At 42.9% G+C, this 21,252-nt stretch overlaps 1 protein-coding gene across 2 annotated transcripts in view; it reads right to left on the minus strand.

Annotated features, from left to right (window-relative positions):
- Positions 1-637: 637 nt before the first annotated feature.
- Positions 638-21,252, minus strand: part of LOC137527527 (Krueppel-like factor 8) — a 414,406-nt gene continuing 393,791 nt past the window's right edge. The window contains exon 6 of one of the 2 annotated variants that reach the window (XM_068248061.1): positions 638-939. In XM_068248061.1, coding sequence (XP_068104162.1) covers positions 758-939 — 182 coding nt within the window. In that variant the 3' untranslated portion in view covers positions 638-757. The remainder of the gene's footprint in view (positions 940-21,252) is intronic. The other variant, XM_068248062.1, reaches the window with a different exon arrangement.

The following is a 21,252-nucleotide window of genomic DNA, read 5'->3' on the forward strand; positions in this document are numbered from 1 at the left end:
ATGCAGAGACTCCAAGGACAGGAAGGAGAATGGCTACCAGTATCTGGATCCCCGGGAAGGTGAGTGAAAAGGCCCGCTGCATGCTATGCTCAGCACAAGGCTCCCCGTGGCTACCATGAGTCACGCTCGGGGTTACAGGTAGTGGCTTGTTTTTTCCACCCCGAGCCTCACTCCTGATAACTGCCAAGGAAGTTAAGGGGATGAAGGGAAAAAAAAAAACAAGCTGCTGGTGAATTTAAAAAAAAAAAAAAAACCTCTATAATACTGTGCTTTTTAAGGTAGTGTTATGATGGCCATACATGGTACAATAAAAACGTTCGATTATCCCGTTTATTCGATCTAAATGATCGAATGAAAGTTGAAAATATTTATTTTTTCGATCAAGAAAACGATTATCCCGTTTTTTTGAGAAAAATCTGATCGGACATGCTGGAAAAATCTTTATTTTCGATCTAATGGAATAATCAAACTAAATTATCTAATCGAAAAAAATGAAAAATTGTACCATATATGGCCACCTTTAGGGAAACTTAGAGAAGGTGGACCATAATGAATAAGAGAATGAGAAAGAAAGGGCAACTATATACAATTATAGAATACTTTGAAATAAAGGTACAAAAAAATACACTACATAGGCTTTTGAAACAAAAATAAAAGAGAATCATTTTAAAAAAGGATGCTACTGGAAAAACTGACTAGGCAATGAAGCAAGAAAGTATCACATCCATCAGTAAAGTTAAATGTGTCCGTGAAACTGTCACATCATAATATGTCTTCTACGGTGAAGCGCCAGATGATCGGAGCGAGAGAATGTTCGGTCACAGTCGGAGCACATAAAAGGCTTGATACCAGTGTGCTTTCGAAAATGGCGAGTTAGCTCATCAGACCTGGCAAATTTCCATGTGCAACCCTCCCATGTGCATTTATATGGTTTTTCGCCTGCAATAAGAATTAAAAGTATCATGTTAGGCATATTTGTTTTTATCAACATTTGCAAATCTTGCAGCTGTAGGCATAATCAAGTTAAAGCAATATGCTTAGACATATACACTATTGTTTTAAGCAACATTTTTTCTTCAATTCAACATTTGTTTCTATTAATAGGACCAGTACCCAGAAAAAAAAACGTAGGCCTCAGTCACATTGCACGCGTTGCTGTCCATACTTCGGCAACGCATGCGGGAGGCAGACATCAGGAGTGCATAGACTGCACTGTCTGCTGTTCACATTACATGCGTTGTCGCATGCTGCACGCATTTCTGACTGCAACAATATCTGCCTGTTTATGATACGTTCCCAGCCTCATTTATCAATTACTTTCTATCTGATTGCAACAATATCTGTCTGTTTGTAACTTACTGTGCCCTGGCATTTCGCTATGTGATATTTGTGATTTTAGATTTGTGTTAACCACTGGACTCTGGTTCCATTTCACAAGTTTCTAGTTCTGGCATTATCCTTACTTAAAACAAGAAGGTTTGAATCAGGATGATACCATTTATTGGTTAACTTGAAGGGGCACTACAGCAAAAACCTGTACATTTAAAATATGTGCAAACATATACAAATAAGAAGTACATTTTTTTCCAGCGTAAAATGAGCCATAAATTACTTTTCTCCTTGTTGCTGTCACTTACAGTAGGTAGTAGAAATCTGATAGAAGTGACAGGTTTTGGTCTAGTCCATCTCTTCACATGGGATTCTCAGGGATTTATTTATTTTCAAAAGCACTTAGGGAATAGCAGTTGCTCTGTCCAACTGCCAAAAGTAGCAAGCAGGGAAGCTGGCCAGTAACATTTTTTCAATCCTATTTATGGAACATCTTTATAAAGAATAAAAGCCTTGCTGATAATCCCCTATGAAGAGATGGACTAGTCCAAAACCTGTCACTTCTGTCAGATTCTACTGTGACAGCAACATAGGAGAAGTGTCATTTATGGCTCATTTTATTCTGGAAAAAAACATACTTATCTGTTTATGTTTGCACCTATTTTAAATTTTACAATTTTTCGCCATAGAGCCCCTTTAACCCTCCTGGCCGTCTATTAAAAATCGGCAGGGGGTAGCGCAGCAGGGTTTTTTAGTTTTTTTTTTTTAAAACCTGTAGCGAGCCTAGGGCTCGCTACATGATAGCCGCTGTGTAGCGGCATCCCTCCACCCTCTTCGATCGCCTCCGGCGATCTGCGATCAGGAAATCCCGTTCAAAGAACGGGATCTCCTGGAGGGCTATGGCGACAGGCGAGATGAGGTTGTGACGTCATTGGGAGTCCCGATCCACCCCTCAGTGCTGCCTGGCGCTGATAGGCCAGGCTGCGCAAGGAGTCTGAGGGGGGGTTCAGGGCGGCACGGCGGGTAGCTGCGAATCGTCGGCGACCGGTGTGCACACGCAGCTAGCAAAGTGCTAGCTGCGTGTAGCAAAAAAAAATTATACAAATCAGCCCAGCAGGGCTTGAGAAATCCTCCTGCACGGCTTACCCCGAACGCCAGGAAGGTTAACCACTTCACCCCCAAGGGTTTTTACCCTAACGGACCAGAGCAATTTTCACCTGTCAATGCTCTTCCCTTTCATTTGCCAATAACTTTTTTCAATACTTATCACAACAAAATGATCTATACCTTGTTTTTTTCCGTACAGATTAGGCTTTTTGGGGGTGATATTTGTTTTCAGTAATTACTTTACTATCTATGCATTTTAAAGGGAAAAAGAAGGAAAAAAATACACAATTTCGATAGTGACAATATATGATTTGGAAATAAAGGTGTATTTTTTTCTATGTTGTGGTTTTTGTTTTCTCATTGCACACTACCAATGATTACAAGCCTTTATTAGCAAAAATAAGAGTAATACACCCTCATGGCATACATATTTAAAAAAAAATGAGGCTTTAAAGTAACTATTTAGGCATTCTCTTTTCAGTTCTGTCACTTTTTTTTTTTTTTTTTTTTTTTTTTTTTACAAGTGTTCTATTTTGGTGCAAAGTATATGAAAATAACAATTTTATTGCTTCTCATTTAGTTTGCAGCTAAAAAAAAATCAAACGTCACACACCTCAGATCTCAAACACCCCAAAGTCTATTCTTTTGCTTGTCACAATTAAAATGATACCCTATATACATAATCAGATAGCTTTTTGGCCACACAATACACACTTAACCATAAGCAGCACCAATCGATTTTTCAAGATAATTTTTTGCACCAAAAGAAATACAGTCATTCTTTCTTAGAAAAGCCAATGGAGTGTCTGAACAGTCAAGAAAAGCCATACATTTCACCATTCTGAAAACTAGAGACCCAGGCCTACTCAAATATACATATTTTGTATCATTTGTACTTATGTGGGTTTGCTAAAATTGTAACATAACTGAAAACGGTATTTATTTTTTACAGTTTTTTTTCAGTTTGGCACACAAAAAAAAAACCTGTAATGACTTAAGCCTTAGCTCTCAAACAAACCAAATTTTCTTCTCGCGCTTGTCACGGTTAAAATGATACCCTATGTACACAATCAGATAGCTTTTTGGCCAAACAATACACTGTTAACCATGAGCAGCATCAATTGATTTTTCAAGGCCTTTTTTTTTGCACCAAAAGTAATAGTCATTCTTTCTTAGCAAAGCCCATGGATTGTCTGAACAGTCAAGAAAAGCCATACATGTCACCATTCTGAAAACTAGAGACCCAGGCCTACTCAGATATACATATTTTCTAACATTTGTACTTATGCGGTTTTGCTGCAGTTGTACCAGAACTTTGAAAATGGTATTTATTTATTTTTTACAGTTTTTTTCCACATTGGCACAAAAAAAAAATTTAAATTACATAGGCCTCATCTCTCAAACACCCCAAATTCTATTCTCTCTCTTATCAGGGCTAAAATCATAACCTATATACATAATTAGTTAGGTTTTTTGGGCACATGACAGACTGTTCACTACCAGTAGCGCTAAAGGCCCTTTTTTCACCAAATGTAACAATGTAATTCTTATCAAAGGCGCTGGAGTGACAGAACATTTGATACATGTTCAACCCCCGGGAGCATCCTGCGCATGCGCAGTACAATATTTTCTCCTACTGCGCATGCGCAATACACTCACAGAGGTGGGAGCATGATTGAGGACACGCGCAGCCAGTGCCATGCAGGCGCAGTCACTGGCATGTGCTTTTGTCGCCAGAATTGAAACTAAGAGCAGAGGATCGTTCCAGGACGTTGCGAGTACAGGGCAGCTGCAGGGAGCTGGTAGAAGCCTCAGGTAACAAATTATTTTTAATGTTTAGTTAAGGTTCCCTTTAGGCAGGGAACACACTAGATGCTTGTGCACGTTTTACCATGGACGGCAAAACGCGCATGATTCTACAGTGCACACGGGCCGTTTGCCCCTGCGATTCCCGGGGCTCTGTCAATGTTTAACGCAAGCGTTTTTCCATGAACATTTATGCATTTACGGCATCATATACTTTCTGCTTTTTTCTGCATGATGCACACATTTGCATAAAGCTGTGCAATTTAAAAACACGCGGAGGTTAAGGTTCCCTTTAGGCAGGGAACACAGACACGTTTGTGCGTGCTTTGCCACGGACAGCAAAATGTGCACGATTCTACAATGCACACACACATGCATTCACATGTGCGTGTGCACGTGCATCCGCACATACACTTTAAGGCAGGGAATACACTTGCAGGGCTGTTTTCCCCCTGTGATTCCCGGGTCTTTGCTGATTTTTTTGTTTGTGTTTAATGCAAAGGTTTTTCCATAAACATTTCCACATTTCTGCATTTGCTGTGGCTTGTACTGTATGCGAAAATGTGTGTCGTGTGGAAAAAAGCAGAAAGCTGTGTGATTTAAAAACGCGCGGAAGTTAAGGACCTTTAGGTAGGGAACACACTAGATGCGTTTGTGCGCATTTTCCCACGGACGGCAAAACACACACGATTCTACAAGCTATTGAAGTCCATAGCCTCGTGCGGGAAACGTGTGTCGCAACTGTTCACGTTTAGCGTTTTTCGATGCATTGTTAAATTGCACAACTTTCTGCTTTTTGCCGCACGACGTGCACATTCGCATGATGTACATGCCGTCAGAAATGTGGAAACATTTCCAGAAAAACATATACGTTAAGCACAAACGCAAAAGCCGACACGGACCCGGGAATCACAGGGGAAAACGTCTCTGAAAGTGTGTACCCTGCCTTAAAGGAGTTGTCAGGGAATTTTGAATAAAATAAACGCTACTTACCGGGGGCTTCCTCTAGCCCCAAGCTCCCAGGACCTCCCTCGCCGCAGCTCTGCCCGCAGCCGTTTGCCGGAGCTCCGACCCGGTCCCCGGCGATGACGTACTGTGCCTGCGCGATCGGCACTGTCAATCACCGCCACGTGGGCCGGAGGGGATTGCGCAGGCGCAGAACTACTGCGCCTACGCAGTCCGCTCCGGCCCATGTGGCGGTGATGGACAGCGCCGATCGCGCAGGCACAGTACAGAGCGACCTCTAGGTCACTCTGAGGTCATCGCCGGGGACCGGGTCAGAGCTCCGGCAAATGGCTGTGGGCAGAGCTGCGGCAAGGGAGGTCCTGGGAGCTTGGGGCTGGAGGAAGCCCCCGGTAAGTAGCGTTTATTTTATTCAAAATTCCCTGACAACTCCTTTAACCTCCTTGCCGGTTATCCCGAACACAGTTCGGGGTAACCTGCGCAGGAGGATTTCTCAGGCCCCGCTGGGCCGATTTGCATAATTTTTTTTTTGTTACAAGCAGCTAGCACTTTGCTAGCTGCTTGTAACTTGCGATCGCCGCCGCTCGCCGCCGATTCGCCGCTACCGGCCGCGCCGAGCCGCCCCCCCCCCCCGCCCCAGACCCCTGCGCAGCCTGGCCAATCAGTGCCAGGCAGCGCTAAGGGGCGGATCGGGGTTCCCTCTGACGTCACGACGTCTATGACGTCGGTGACGTCATCCCGCCCGGTCGCCATGGCGACTGGGGAAGCCCTGCAAGAAATCCCGTTCTCAACGGGATTTCTTGCATACTCTGAACGCCGAAGGCGATCGGAGTAGGTAGGGGGATGCCGCCGCTCAGCGGCTATCATGTAGCGAGCCCTTGGCTCGCTACATGATTTAAAAAAAAAAAAAAAAGTGCGGCGCTGCCTCCTTGCCGGATTTTTTAGACCGGCAAGGAGGTTAAAGAACAGGTGCAAGGTGAAAAAAAAGATCTATCTACCTTGGGATTCCTGTAACCCCTGGCAACCTATCTGTCCCTCGCCGCAGTTCTGCCTCCGTTGCAGATGTCGACCTCGTCAGGTCGGTATCCTTTAAACGCTTGGCTGCGAGCTCTTGGCTGTGACGCTCGTGATCATGCTCACGTGGCCTGGAGCATATTCTCCAGGCACCGGAGTGCTGCTCCTGTGCAGAACAATCCAGGCCACGTGAGTGAGCGCGATCGCAAGCAGCGCGGGCAAGCGCTCGTGCAGGCATAGAAGATGCTGAACTGGCAAGGTCGGCATCTGCAGCGGAGGGGATTCTGGGACGCTAGAGCTGCGGCAAGAGACAGATAGGCTGAAAGAAGCCTCAGGTTGTCACTTTTAAAGTGCATATTCGTTTGCTCGGGCAGTGTCGCTCGCTGCCCCCCAATCATGAATTCGAGTAAATCCGGTCACGGCAGAATTCAAATACGGATATGCCATGATCCTGATCCGGTTTTGAATCGGAGCACCGGATTCGACTTGGATTTTAGCTGTGATTACATGTAGAATCCGTGATCACGGCCGTGATTACGGATTTGACTTTAACATTAATAGCAATGCCCCCATACATGCTACAATCACCAAAAGTGCATGGATTATAAAGGTGATCAGTGGCTACAACTTAAAAAAAAATGTTTTAAAAAAGACCTTATAGTTTTCAGAGTCTCAAATGATAAAAGTATTTGTGATTAAAAATCGCCCAAAACCGCCGACTTTAGTGGTTAATAGCAAAGCCCCCTTACATGATATAAACACCATTTTCAGGATATGTTAAGTTGAACAGTGAGAACAAGGGGCAAACGTTTGTTTTAAAAAAGACTATATAGTTTTTGAGAGAATTGATTTTAAACACTGGACGTTTTAAAACGTCCATTGGTCCATTAACAGGGAAAAACTGGATGTTTTTATACTACTGGTGGTCCAGTAGTGGTTAAAAGAATAAGGGCCAACTTAAAAGAATAAGCTTTCGACTATTCCATCTTCATCAGACTCGAATCCTGTATGCTGATAAGTTGTTAAAACACACAGCTAAATACATGCAACATCAAAAGTTTTTGGGGGAAAAATAAATACATAACATTACGATGCCTTAATTGGAACAAGACATCCAAGTAGGGTCTTGAGGGTATGTTAGCTGATTTGGACAAACTCTGCATAAACGTATGAACGGACACAGGTACACTATTAACAATACCAAATGTAATCTCCCAGTCCCTATACACTTTCGTTCCCGTGGACACAGCTTAAATGATATTCAGGTTACTGCCCTGGAGGATGGCTTTACACCGCAGAAAGAGAGACTAATAGCAGCAACAAAATGTATACATCGATTAAAATCTGTAGATAAAATATTGAACAAGGATACCAATTTCTTAAATTAGTAAGAGTTTGATGATCATATTTAATGTCATAATTCTTTTTCAGCCTAGACAAACTACATCCATTCTGCTTGTAGCTAACTCTTGAACTTGGAATTTACGATGCCTCTGTGTCAAGCAGAGTAAACAAAGGGTCTTATCTATTTGTCATGAATCTTATATGCAGCCCCAGACTTTAAGGGCTGGTTCACACGGGTTGTGTTTTGTTTTCTGGGCTTGTTGTGGCTTTTGCAGGAAGTATAAGGAAAGGCTGGGCTTTTATGGGCTTTCAGTGGCTTTTGCTGGCTTTCAAACGCCTTCTAGAAGCTGCATGTTGCTTTTGAGATGAGATGCTAGGACCAACTGCCAGGCTTTCATAAAAGCCTACAAAAGCTTGTACTAAACGTCCCACTTGCATGGGACGGCAGTGGATCCCTAAAAATGTTACTTTTACAACACTGCGTATAATGCCAGAAAAATGTCCGTGAACCAGCCCCAACTCTCTCCTCACACGTGTTCCTGACTGCTTGTCTGCCATTTCCTCTTTCATGACCTCTTGCTTCTTAAAAGACACATCAGAGGAGAAAAAAAAAATCTACTTACTCGGGGCTTCCTCCAGCCCCTGGCAGCCGGTATGTCCCTCGTAGCAGCTCCGGTGTCCTGCTTGCACAGGTGCCTTGCCAGGTCGGCATCTGCAACATAGGGGGACCCTGGGACACCGGAGCTGCAGCGAGGGACATATAGGCTGCCAGGGGCTGGAGGAAGCACTGGGTAAGTAGATTTGTTCCCCCCCTCAGATGTGTCCTTTAAATCTTAATATAAGTAAAACAGAACTAATCATTTTTCCACCCTCTCTGTCAGAAACAACAATTAATGTTGAGAACTCCCCTATAACTTCAGTTCCCAAAGCACAGTGCTTAGAAGTAATATTTGACTCCCCTCTCTCTTTTATTCCTCACATTAACTCCCTAGCCAGCTCCTGTTATCTCCAAATGAAAAACATATCTCATATACAACCTTTTTTCACTCAGGACACAACTAAAATGTTAATACATGCTCTTATTATATCTGGTCTGGACTATTGTAATATACTGCTTTGTGGACTAACAACAACCTGGCACCACCCAAAGTTGTACTCAACTCGGCTGTTTGACTAATTCATATTTCTTCACGCTCCTCTTCTGCTACTCTCTGTCTAGCTCTTCATTGGCTACTAATTAACCAGAGGATCCAGTTCAAACTCTTAACTCTATCCTACAAAGCTCTTCACAATCTCTCTCCCCTGTACATCTCCTTACTATTTTCCAGATACCAACCCAACTGCAATCTCAGTTGTGCACATGATCTTCTTTTGTCCTCCTTTAGAATCACCTCCTCGCATTCACATATACATGATTTTGTCGTAGTTTCACCCCTCATTTGGAATCCCCTGCCACCACATTCACTCAGTCATTCTCTAACCTTTGATATCTTTAAGCTCTCCCTCAAAACCTGCTGTTGTTTTTCAAGAAGCATACTATCTACATCCCCCCTTTGACCTCTGGCCAAGTTGTACGCCTACTAGATAACCTAAAAACGCATTGCCTCTAGGTATGAATATTGTCACTTTATAAATCAATAATAAACTCAACGTGCTCCGAACAACAACTACAGTTTCTTGTTATTGCTTTATAATCCTATTTTTCTTTTTGGGTTGGCCACTAGTCTCTAACATTTCCTCCCATAAACACCCTGAACACCTTCCCTAGCCAACCTATTTATTTCTCCTGATGGATCTCCTGACCTTTACAGTAATCTGCCCTAATTAACCACACTGCCACAAAGACATGAGCCTGACATCCGCGGCTGGTGCTGCCATAGCCACAGGGACGTGAGGCTCACGTCCGTGCAGTCGGCGGGGCTGTGCACGCAATCGGGTGGGTAGATGCCCGTGATCACGATGGTCCCAGCAACAGGAAGGATTGGTGGCAAGAGACAGAAGTCCCCTGAGCCAATCCGTGTATATCAGCTGAGAATGATTACGGTTTTTATAAAAAAAAACGTGATCATTCTCAAACTGTGCCGCCGCGCTGCCTCCCGCTCGCTCCTTCCTGCTGCTCCCGCTGCCAAACATTAGATTAATGAATAGGAACTTAGTTCCCATTTACTCATCTCTCCTATAGGTCACTGTGATCGCAGGCATCAATGAGATGCCTGTGTCACTTCCGAGTAACACAGCTACGCATTACTTCCAATTAAGTGTACTTATTGTACGCTTATAGGAAATAATGCATGAGGACATCTGTGGCCAAATAGTAAAATTACACCTACATACATTCAGAACTAAAAAATATCAGGGCTGATCCCATTCATTCACCAATAACTTTATTACTACTTATTACACCTAAATAATCTGTATATTAATGATTTATATATTGTTTTTTCCAGGACAAATCAGGCTTTTAGCGTGTAACAATTTTGTTTAGTAATTACTTTATTTTCTATGCATTTTAAAGGGAAAATAAAGGAAAAAATAGAAAAAAACAGTACTTCTCCAGTTACATCCAGTATAGCTTTACAATAAACAGTGCTAACTATAAGTTAAACCCACACATTTTATTTGCTTATCCCTCCTGGTTATTACAACATTTAGTGGGGTTTTTTTTGTTTGTTTTTTAAATAATTTAGTTTTTTGCTTTTTCATTGTACACTATCGATGATTACAAGACCTTATTTGCAAAAATAATAGTGATATACCCTCATGGCATAAATTTAAAAAGCCAAGTTCCTAAGCTACAAATATACAGTGGTGTGAAAAACTATTTGCCCCCTTCCTGATTTCTCATTCTTTTGCATGTTTGTCACACTTAAATGTTTCTGCTCATCAAAAACCGTTAACTATTAGTCAAAGATAACATAATTGAACACAAAATGCAGTTTTAAATGATGGTTTTTATTATTTAGTGAGAAAAAAAACTCAAAACCTACATGGCCCTGTGTGAAAAAGAAATTGCCCCCTGAACCTAATAACTGGTTGGGCCACCATTAGCAGCAATAACTGCAATCAAGCAAACTTGCAACGAGTCTTTTACAGCGCTCTGGAGGAATTTTGGCCCACTCATCTTTGCAGAATTGTTGCAATTCAGCTTTATTTGAGGGTTTTCTAGTATGAACCGCCTTTTTTAAGGTCATGCCACAACATCTCAATAGGATTCAGGTCAGGACTTTGACTAGGCCACTCCAAAGTCTTCATTTTGTTTTTCTTCAGCCATTCAGAGGTGGATTTGCTGGTGTGTTTTGGGTCATTGTCCTGCTGCAGCACCCAAGATCGCTTCAGCTTGAGTTGACGAACAGATGGCCGGAAATTCTCCTTCAGGATTTTTTGGTAGACAGTAGAATTCATGGTTCCATCTATCACAGCAAGCCTTCCAGGTCCTGAAGCAGCAAAACAACCCCAGACCATCACACTACCACCACCATATTTTACTGTTGGTATGAGTTTTTTTTGCTGAAATGCTGTGTTACTTCTACGCCACATGTAACGGGACATGCACCTTCCAAAAAGTTCAACTTTTGTCTCGTCGGTCCACAAGGTATTTTCCCAAAAGTCTTGGCAATCATTGAGATGTTTTTTTAGCAAAATTGAGACGAGCCTTAATGTTCTTTTTGCTTAAAAGTGGTTTGCGCCTTGGATATCTGCCATGCAGGCCGTTTTTGCCCAGTCTCTTTCTTATGGTGAAGTTGTGAACACTGACCTTAATTGAGGCAAGTGAGGCCTGCAGTTCTTTAGATGTTGTACTGGGGTCTTTTGTGGCCTCTCGGATGAGTTTTCTCTGCGCTCTTGGGGTAATTTTGGTCGGCCAACCACTCCTGAGAAGGTTCATCACTGTTCCATGTTTTTGCCATTTGTGGATAATGGCTCTCACTGTGGTTCGCTGGAGTCCCAAAGCTTTAGAAATGGCTTTATAACCTTTACCAGACTGATAGATCTCAATTACAGTACTTTTGTTCTTATTTGTTCCTGAATTTCTTTGGATCTTGGCATGATGTCTAGCTTTTGAGGTGCTTTTGGTCTACTTCTCTGTGTCAGATAGCTCCTATTTAAGTGATTTCTTGATTGAAACAGGTGTGGCAGTAATCAGGCCTGGGGGTGACTACAGAAAGTGAACTCAGGTGTGATAAACCACACAAGTTATTTTTTAACAAGGGGGGCAATCACTTTTTCACACAGGGCCATGTAGATTTGGAGTTTTTTTTTCTAGGAGGGCGGGGGAAAGGGGGGGTATTCACGGCGGCACAGCAAGCACAGTTGCCCCAGTATAGGGAGTCTAGTTAGTTTTAGAGCAAGAGAAGTGGAGTTCCAGCACTCTCATGATTGTAGCAGGAGATTGGACTGGACCTTAATTGGCTATATTGGATGGAAGTGCATGTCCCTTTAAATAGCATGCACAGGCTGGATGGCAACAGTAAACTTGTGTAGATGAGGGAGGCAAGGTAAAGCCAGCACTGCAGTTCAAATTATGTTTATTGGGTTCAAAAGTGATAAAGGCACTTACAGTCAGCTCAGGTCGGATGCGATGCGGATGTGGTGGGCGCCAGGTCTATATCCCCCTGGGGACGTCCGTTTCGCGCGTCTAGCGCTTGTTTACCGCAATGGGGAAGATCGAGGGCGGGCCGTTTCAGCGTGGATTACATACCCACGCTATGGCGGCACTTCCGCCTGCGTCAACTGGCGACGCCCCCAGTTTCCATGGCAGCCAACGACGCCCGCTCGTCCCATGTAAAGGACGGAGAGCGTCCTTGTAACCAAGGGATGCAGGACATGGGCGCCTGCGCACACCGCCGAGCCAATCAGCACCCAGCTCCAATGCATAGATACGGGCGCACAAAAATATGCAATAGCCCAACACTTACTATATTAGAAGTTTTAAAGGCACAGGAGCACGGGCGATCGTGGCACAAACGGGTGCACCGGCGCTCAGACCACCGCAGCACCGTTTAAGTAAAATTGCACATAGAAATCAATAAGAACAAAGCTACTGAGGGAGGGGAGAGAGAGGCATGAAAAGTAAAAAACTGCCCTAACCGAGGCAAGCACAGAGGTAAAGAGGAAAGAAGAGGAGGAGCAGCAGGAATAAAACAAGTAAAGGGATGAGTATATAAGTACAGAGATAAGCATACAGGTATAGAGTCTATAATCTCCAGAGGGAAGAACGTGAGGCAGGATACAGCTGCACACGCATGTACGGCAGGTATTGGCCGCACGGGCTTTTGCAGCGAGGCAGAGTTGCCCAGGAAGAGACAGAGGAACCCAAAACCATCAGGTTAAGATATTCCAAAAAGAATGCAAATATGAGGTCTCACAAATGTCCAGACCACAAAATGTCTTAAAGGACACAAGTGAGAGACGAAAAATAGATAGAGCAAGGAGAGAGGCAGGCATACATAGACAATCAAGTCCAATTATTTCTCAAGGAAGCAAGCTAACTCATTTCTGTCATTGAACCGGAGGGGTCCGAGAGCGTTAGTTCGCATGATCCAGCGGGCTTCATGCTGTAGCAGAGTACGCTCTCGGTCTCCACCTCGGTTCGTGAAAGATATGCTTTCAAGAGCAAAGAATCTCAGACAGTCAGGATCTCTTCCATGGCACTGAGCCATGTGTTCTATCAGTCTGGTACACTTATCTTTGGACTTTAGAGAACGGAAATGTTCTTTGTTTTTTTTTTAATTTATTTTTTTTCAAAGAGCGGCCATAGAAAAGGCCACTGTTAACAAGCATACAGTATTTCAACGCAATAACACAACATGTTTAGTCTGATGACTTAAATTGCACTTATATCAGATTAAAGAGACAAATACATTATAACGGATGCAAATGGATTTGAGCATAATCAATTTTTAGGATTTAGTTTTTAGTTTTGGACACAGAATATTTTGTTTCCTGTTTATCTCATCATGACAAATCAGAATTCTACCGACCTCAGGTTGATATGTATCTAAAAACTTTAACTAAACAAGGAGGAGAAAGATGGTCGTGGAGTGTGAGCTACAGCTGAACGGTAAGTATCGGAGTCTTGAAAAACGTACCACTGTGACCACATAATGATAAATTTTTCAGACATTTCCTCACTTGTATGTATCAGCTCTTCCATCTTGGCTATTTGATCTATTTTTTGAAACCAGAGAGAGATGGAGGGTGGTTCCAACGATTTCCACTTTAGTGGGACACATGCTTTCGCTGCGTTCAGTAAATGTTTAACTAACGACTTTTTATAGGATCGTACCGTGTCTCTGGTTAAATGTAATAAGAAAACTTCCGGTTTCCACTCAAGTTTTTCACTTGCAATTTCTGCAATCAGAGATTGCACCTGTCTCCAGAAAGGGACAATTTTAGGGCAACTCCACCAAATGTGGATCAAATTTCCCCTTACATTCTCGCACCTCCAGCTTGTGTCCGAGACCGCAGGGAAAATTCTATGGAGCCTAGATGGAGTTCTATACCAGTGGGAGAGCAGTTTGTAATTTTTTTCTTGTGTGAGTACGCTACGAGAGCTTTTGTGTGTTAGGATACACACTTTCTCCCAATCTTCTTCACTTATTGTAATTTGCAAACACTGCTCCCATGCCCCTTTAAAAAGGGCTTCGGGCCCTTGAATTATAGAGAGAAGTAGCTGATACATAGAAGCGACCAAATGTTTTTGGGGTGTTTTGAGCAAGACTGTTTGTTCAAAATCTGATAGTTTCCTATTGATCTCACTACACGACTTAATAGTGGAAAGAAAGCTTCTAAGCTGCAAAAGCTGATAGAGAGGGGGGTTTTGTATTAAGTTTTGAGCTACAGACTCCATATGAATTATTTTAGCATTGACCAGGAGATCTTTCAGTAGAAGAGGCTCCAGCTCCCGAAGGTCGATCAAGAAATTAGCAGCACATCCAGATGGGAACGTATTTCGAAATCTTACAGATGACAAAGGTCCTAAAGTTGAGGACAGTTATGTTTCTTTACAACACCTTCTGAAACCTACTATTGTGGCCCAAACAAGTGGATGTTTGTTTTATTCCCTAAAAGGAGATGTCAGACAGTCTATTTCTGAGTTCCAAGGAAACCATGCTATATCTGCTCCAAAAAATTGTCGTTCTAAACGAACCCAATCCTTGTCCTGGCCGTTGCAGTGCCAATCTACATTTCTGCCCAGTTGAACAGCTTGGTAATAGCTCCAAAAATCGGGAAGTTCAGCACCCCCATTTTCCTTAGAGAAAACCAATAGCGTTCTGCTGATTCGTGGTGATTTTTTCCCCCATATAAATTTAGAAATAAGGCTTTGGAGAGTAAGAAACCATTTTTTGGGTATAAAAATCGGTAGTGTAGATAAATAGTATAGTATGCGCGGGAGAATTGTCATCTTGACACATGCAATTCGTCCAAACCAAGATACAGGCTTCCCTGTCCAATTTTCAAGAGTTCGCTTTGTCTTTTGCAATAGAGAATCAAAATTTAGTCTGGAAATATCTTTACGTTTGGAAGGGATTTGTACTCCCAAATAGGTAATGCTCTCAGAAGCCCACTTAAAAGGGAAGTTATCCTTACATAGTGCTAGGATGTGTGGTTGCATAGAGATATTAAGACCAAATGATTTAGTAAAATTTATCTTCAGATTTGAGATATCAGCAAAGTGTGAGAACTCCGCTATCAAATTGGGGATCGAGATGAGTGGCTGTGTCAAGAAGAACATCAGGTCGTCGGCATAGGCCGCTATTTTATAATCTTTATCACCGACTTGGACACCATGAATACTAGTATTTGCACGGACTGCATTTAGGAAGGGTTCCATTGATAAAATAAAAATAAAGGGGGACAGTGGGCAACCCTGTCTCGTGCCATTTTTAAGTTTAAATTTTTCTGACAAGGTGCAATTTACTTTGACTTGGGCTGAGGGATCACTATACAATAAGCCAATCCAGGACATCATGTTCGGACCCAGTCCCATATCTCGCAAAAGAAAGGTCAGGTAGTCCTACGCCACCCTATCAAAGGCCTTCTCGGCATCAGTGGAGAGAAAGCACCCCTCCACCGAGTGCCGAGAAAGCCAGTGATGAATGTTTATTGTTTTGATGGGGTTGTCCCTGGCTTCACGCCCAGGGACAAAACCAGTCTGGTCTGTAGCAATCCACCCTGGGATATGTGGCAGTAATCTGTTTGCGAGAATTTTCGCAAACAGCTTAATATCCACATTTAGCAAGGATATAGGTCTATAGTTCTCACACATCAGTGGGTCCTTTCCTTCTTTATGAATTACTGTTATGTGAGCTGATAAAAGTTCAGAAGAATGTCTGCTATCTTTTGAGATGTTGTTAAAGGCATTAACAAAATGTGAAGCTAAGATGTCTCGATATAGTTTATAATACTGTGTAGTGAAGCCGTCTGGGCCTGGGCTTTTCCCAGCGGCACTTTGTTTTAGTGCCATGAAGAATTCATCCTCACTTATATCACTTTCTAAAGTCTCAATATCTGCTTGTTTAAGCTTTTGAAGTCCAAATTTGCTCAGAAATTCTGTCATTCTATCCTGCTTCCAGGAATGGTCCGATGGTTCAGGAAGATTATAAAGATTGGAATAGAATTGAGCAAATTGCTGAGCAATTTCTTGGAGCTTATATGTCTTAGTTTGATCTCTTTTACGAATACAGGCAACCTGGAGTTCTATTCGTCTATTTCTAAGTAATCTGGCCAACATTTTCCCCGGTTTGTTGCCCTCTTCATATAATATTTTTTTCCCTTTAAGAAAGGTACATTGGGCCCTATAGTAAAGTAGTTTTAATAGCTGCTCTCTTTCTTTCCTCAACTCTTCCAGTTCTGTGGGTGAGAAGGACTGTTTATGCAATCTCTGTAGATTCCGAACTTTCTGCGTTTGGGCATCTATTCCTGCGTCTCTTTCTCTTTTGAGCTTTGCCCCCAGTTTCACCAAAATACCTCTCACCACAGGCTTATGGGCCTCCCAGAGTGTCATTGGGTTTGTCTCAGGGTTTTTATTAGTTTCAAAATACTGCAGAATAACCTTTTTAATCAACTCTATTTTAGGCTTATCCGACAATAGAGTAGGGTTTAATCTCCATAGCCACTGGGTAGGAGATGTTAGCCCCCAGAAGATCTTAGAATGCACTGGAGCATGATCTGAGATCGTGATTGTTCCTATCTCAGAATCGATTAATCTATGTAAATCCCTCTGCATAATCATAATATAGTCAATCCTGGTGTATTTTTGTGCATATTTGAATAGAAAGTAAAATCTATACCCGAGGGGTTTAATATCCTCCAGGAGTCCAGTAACTGCAGTGAGTTGAGACTATTTCGGATTTTTTTCAGTGATTGAAAGGGTAAGGATGATGTGCCATTGGAAGAGTCAAGTTTTGGTTCCAATGGGACATTTAAGTCACCTCCTAGAATTAGGAGACCTTCAGTAAAACCCCTAAGCGTGTGGAGAGTCACATCTAAAAACTGTGATTGGCGGTAATTGGGGGTGTAAAGATTTGCAATAGTAACCAAATCTCCCTGAATTTTCCCCTTCAGGAACAAGAACCTTCCTTCCTCATCTTTCATGGAGTCAATAAGCTCAAAACTCAAACGTCTATGAATCAGCGTTGTAACACCCTTAGTTTTCCCTTCTAGGTTTGTGGCATGGTAAACCTGGGGATACGATCTATGCCTCAACAAGGGTATTTTGTCTCTGCGAAAGTGTGTTTCTTGAATCATAGTTATTTCCGAACCATATTTGTGTAGCTCTCTAAGCAAAGAGCTTCTTTTTTCAGGTAAGTTTAAGCCCTTTACATTGTAAGAGGTAAGCAGTAATGTGGTAGCTGACCTGCGGGTCTCCGCCCTTCCACTCATGTTGACAACAGCCAATGAAATTCCTGACCAAAATTAGTGTGCCAACGATATGGCACCAAGTAGAGTGATTGTCCCAAGGTGACCTAAAAACGAAGGATCACCCTTGATTAATTCTAGGACAGATTTGGGGATATCAGATATTTTAATATTAGTCTATATAATAGAAAACATTGGCTGATATCAAAATAAGTAAGTAAGCAGATAATTATTCCCTGATGGACGCTGTGGGTCACACACAACGGAGAAAGATCAAGCTTAGTTTGTAACACGCTAATCTTAAAGAATAAGAATATTACTGGAAAATAGAAAATACAAACTAAGCAAAATAAACCGAGTCACAACAATAGTACTCCTCTCCTATCTCATCTGACGTTCAATTGGGCCTCCCCCAATATACATTATGTCAAAGTGTATGGAGAACTAATCCGCTAACAGAGTAACTGACTATGGGCCTATAGTAAAATAACTGATTCAATTTGCTAGCCATCACAAAATTATTTAACCTAGGCATTATTCCGCATATATTCTAAATCTCTTCTACAACTTTTTAATTCCATTAACTAAGCCATCTCATCTTCCCTCCTGCTTCACATATCCCTTATAAACAGTAGAAAAAGCTCATAGCTAAACAAGGACCCACCCAAGACATAGATATCAACAGTATGAAAGCACTCTATTAAATAGGGCGGTAAGATTTAGAGCTTTATGTATCGGAATCATTAACTTTCTATCCATTATAAACTTTATATCAGGGACGATGAATTATCCCTTTAAACCAGGAAAGTAAACATCATAACATTCACCATATAATAATAGCATAGTGAGTCAGTAATCATACTGCATTAGCTAGCAGATAATCTACATGCATAGACCCCTGACTGTTACCGACTTCCTGATGAAGAAAGCCAAAAGGGTAAAATAAAAATAAAAAAGTTCCATGTAAAGATTACTCTCCAGGGTCCTCTGAGGACCTATCTCTGCTATCTTGGCTGGGGGAATAGTCTCTACGACGTGGCATTTTCACCCTTGATGATCTTCCAGAGTTTTTAGGAAGATTACGAGATCTTCTAGGAAGGACCCTCGGCCAGGGGCCTCCTGCTGGCACTAGTGCTCCAGCACAATACATACGGTCCAAAACCACAGGGAGACGAAATTCTCCGTAGAAATCAGGCACCTCCACCACCGAAATGTTCAAAGTGTCACAGAAACGCTGGACATCTTCCGGATACTGCACGACCGGAGTGCGACTATCACGTGTAGCCACAAGGCCAAAGGGGAATTTCCACTTGTAAGTAATCCCGGCACGGCGGAGTTCCGCCAGCAACGGTTTAAGTGATCGTCTGTTCTTAAGGGTGATATGTGACAAATCCTGGAAAAGTTTTACTTCAATGTCATTGAACATGATACCATCCTGTTCTCTGGCTTTATGCATTATTTCTTCTTTGAGAGAATAGTTAGTGACGCAACATATAATATCTCTAGGAGAGTCTGTATCAGACCTAAGAGGTTTTAATGCTCTGTGAGCTCGATCTAATTCTATAGGAGAGTCCTTGGGGCGTTCCAGTAAGCTTTTAAAATAGATAGCAAGGCAGATGGGATATCCTCTTGTTGAACAGACTCGGGGATCCCCTTCACCCTGATATTATGTCTCCTTCCCCTGTTGTCTAAGTCTTCCAGATGCCTATTTGTTTCTATCAGATGCAGATTATGTGCCACTGAGGCTTGTTGCAGCTCTTCAATCGCTGCGTCTCTATTATCTCCTGCTTTTTCAACCTCTTCAATGCGGGAAACTAGTCCCTGCAGGTCCTCTTTGAGATCCAATAATGCCCCAGACATATTGTTCTTTATATCAGTAGCCAGGGATGTCATATCTGACATCGTAGGCATTTGCTTCATGTAAGTAAACATGTCCAGTACACTCACTGCGGACTCTTGTGTAGCTACAGCTCCCGTACTGCTCTCTGCGGCCTGTGCATGGGAGGATGCCGGCGCCATCTTGGCAGACTCTCGTCCGTGCTCTTCTGCCCGAGATTTAAACATGGAGGGTATATTACGACTCCCATAACGACACCCGGAGTCTCCCTGAGGTCCCTGGGGCTGACCGGTCTTGTTTCCCTTGGTCGCCATGTCGTAGGGAAGGTGCGCACCTTAGCAGGAGAGGAGTCTCTATCGGAGCTCGTGCTTCAAGCGGCCATCTCTGTTGCGCGCTAGCCACGCCCGCGGAAATGTTCTTTGATCCTGACCTGCATTTCCCTGGTTGTTTGTCTAATGTAGAATTTCTTACATGGGCATAATACACAAAAGACCACAAATTTACACCTACATGAGAGGACATCTTTGATCTTAACAGGGATACCTCCCAATGTCTGTGGCTCATGCCTAAAGATCTGGTTACAGATCCCGCACGTGCCACAGCGATAATTGCCTGGTTGTTTAAGGGTGTTGAGCCAGTTTGCTGATTGTGGTTTCGTGTATTCACTACTGGTTAGCATGTCGCCTAGAGTCGGAGCTCTCCTAAAGGTTACCAACGGGGGCATCGAGGTGACGTCTGCAAGAAGTGGATCACCTTGTAGGACATGCCAGTTTTTACGGATGATCCCCTTAATGGTGGTCGCCATTGGCGAGTACTCGAATGCAAACACCTGTCTAGTGCAGGTGCCTGGACGATTCTTAGGGGTTCCATGTTGATGTCTCCTCTTAATCAGCTCGCTTCTAGGTCTCAGGAAGGCCCTGTCCTTTGCTTCTTCTAATAGTGAGGGATCATAACCTCTAAATTGTAGTCGTGCTTTTAGCTCATCTGCTTGCTCGATATACTTAGAGTCCTCACTATTATTTCTGCGAAGTCGCAGAAACTGTCCGTAGGGGGTTGATTTTGTTACCCAGGGCGGGTGAAAGCTTTACGGTAGCCTTTCGTTACCAGATGAACATCTTGGATCACAATCTCAAGGTCCAGGAAGTTAATTTGGCACATACTAATCTCTGCTGTAAACTTCATATTGATCTGGTTCTTATTGAGATACTCTAAAAACGAGGAGAAATCATGCTCAGTGCCTGACCAGAACACCAGGACGTCATCCACGTACCTCGACCACCTCCGCAGGAACCCACGAAATGGATTGGTACTGCTGTGTATGCAGATCTCCTCCCATCGGGCCAGGAAGAGATTCGCATATGTACAGGCCACCGCCGTTCCCATGGCAGTGCCTGACACCTGCTGGTACCACTTCCCTCTGAACAAGAAGGAGTTATGGGTGAGTACAAATCGTAAGCATTCGCAAATGTAGTCACAATGTTCATCCGTCCGTGTACCGCGCCTGAGGTACGACTCGACGGCTGCAATGCCGTCTTCGTGAGGTATCCGACTGTGTAGGCTGACCACGTCAATAGTGGCCAGCCTATCCCCCACATGCCAATCAAGGCCCTCGACGCCCTCAAGTACGTCGATGGTGTCTGAAAGATGCGACGGCACCAATGTCAACAGCGGTCTAAGGAGGTGGTCGAGGTACTTTGACAGTCTCTCGATAATCGAACCGATACCGGAGACTATCGGACGTCCCGGTGGTCTGGTCCTGATGATGATTACAAGACCTTATTTGCAAAAATAATAGTGATATACCCTCATGGCATAAATTTAAAAAGCCAAGTTCCTAAGCTACAAATATGTTTTTCATTTATACAGTGGGTTGCAAAAGTATTCGACCCCCTGAAGTTTTCCACATTTTGTCACATTACTGCCACAAACATGCATCAATTTTATTGGAATTCCACATGAAAGACCAATACAAAGTGGTGTACATGTGAGAAGTG

The sequence above is a fragment of the Hyperolius riggenbachi genome, chromosome 8 (genome assembly GCF_040937935.1).
Source record: "Hyperolius riggenbachi isolate aHypRig1 chromosome 8, aHypRig1.pri, whole genome shotgun sequence".
Taxonomy (NCBI): Eukaryota; Metazoa; Chordata; class Amphibia; order Anura; family Hyperoliidae; genus Hyperolius; species Hyperolius riggenbachi.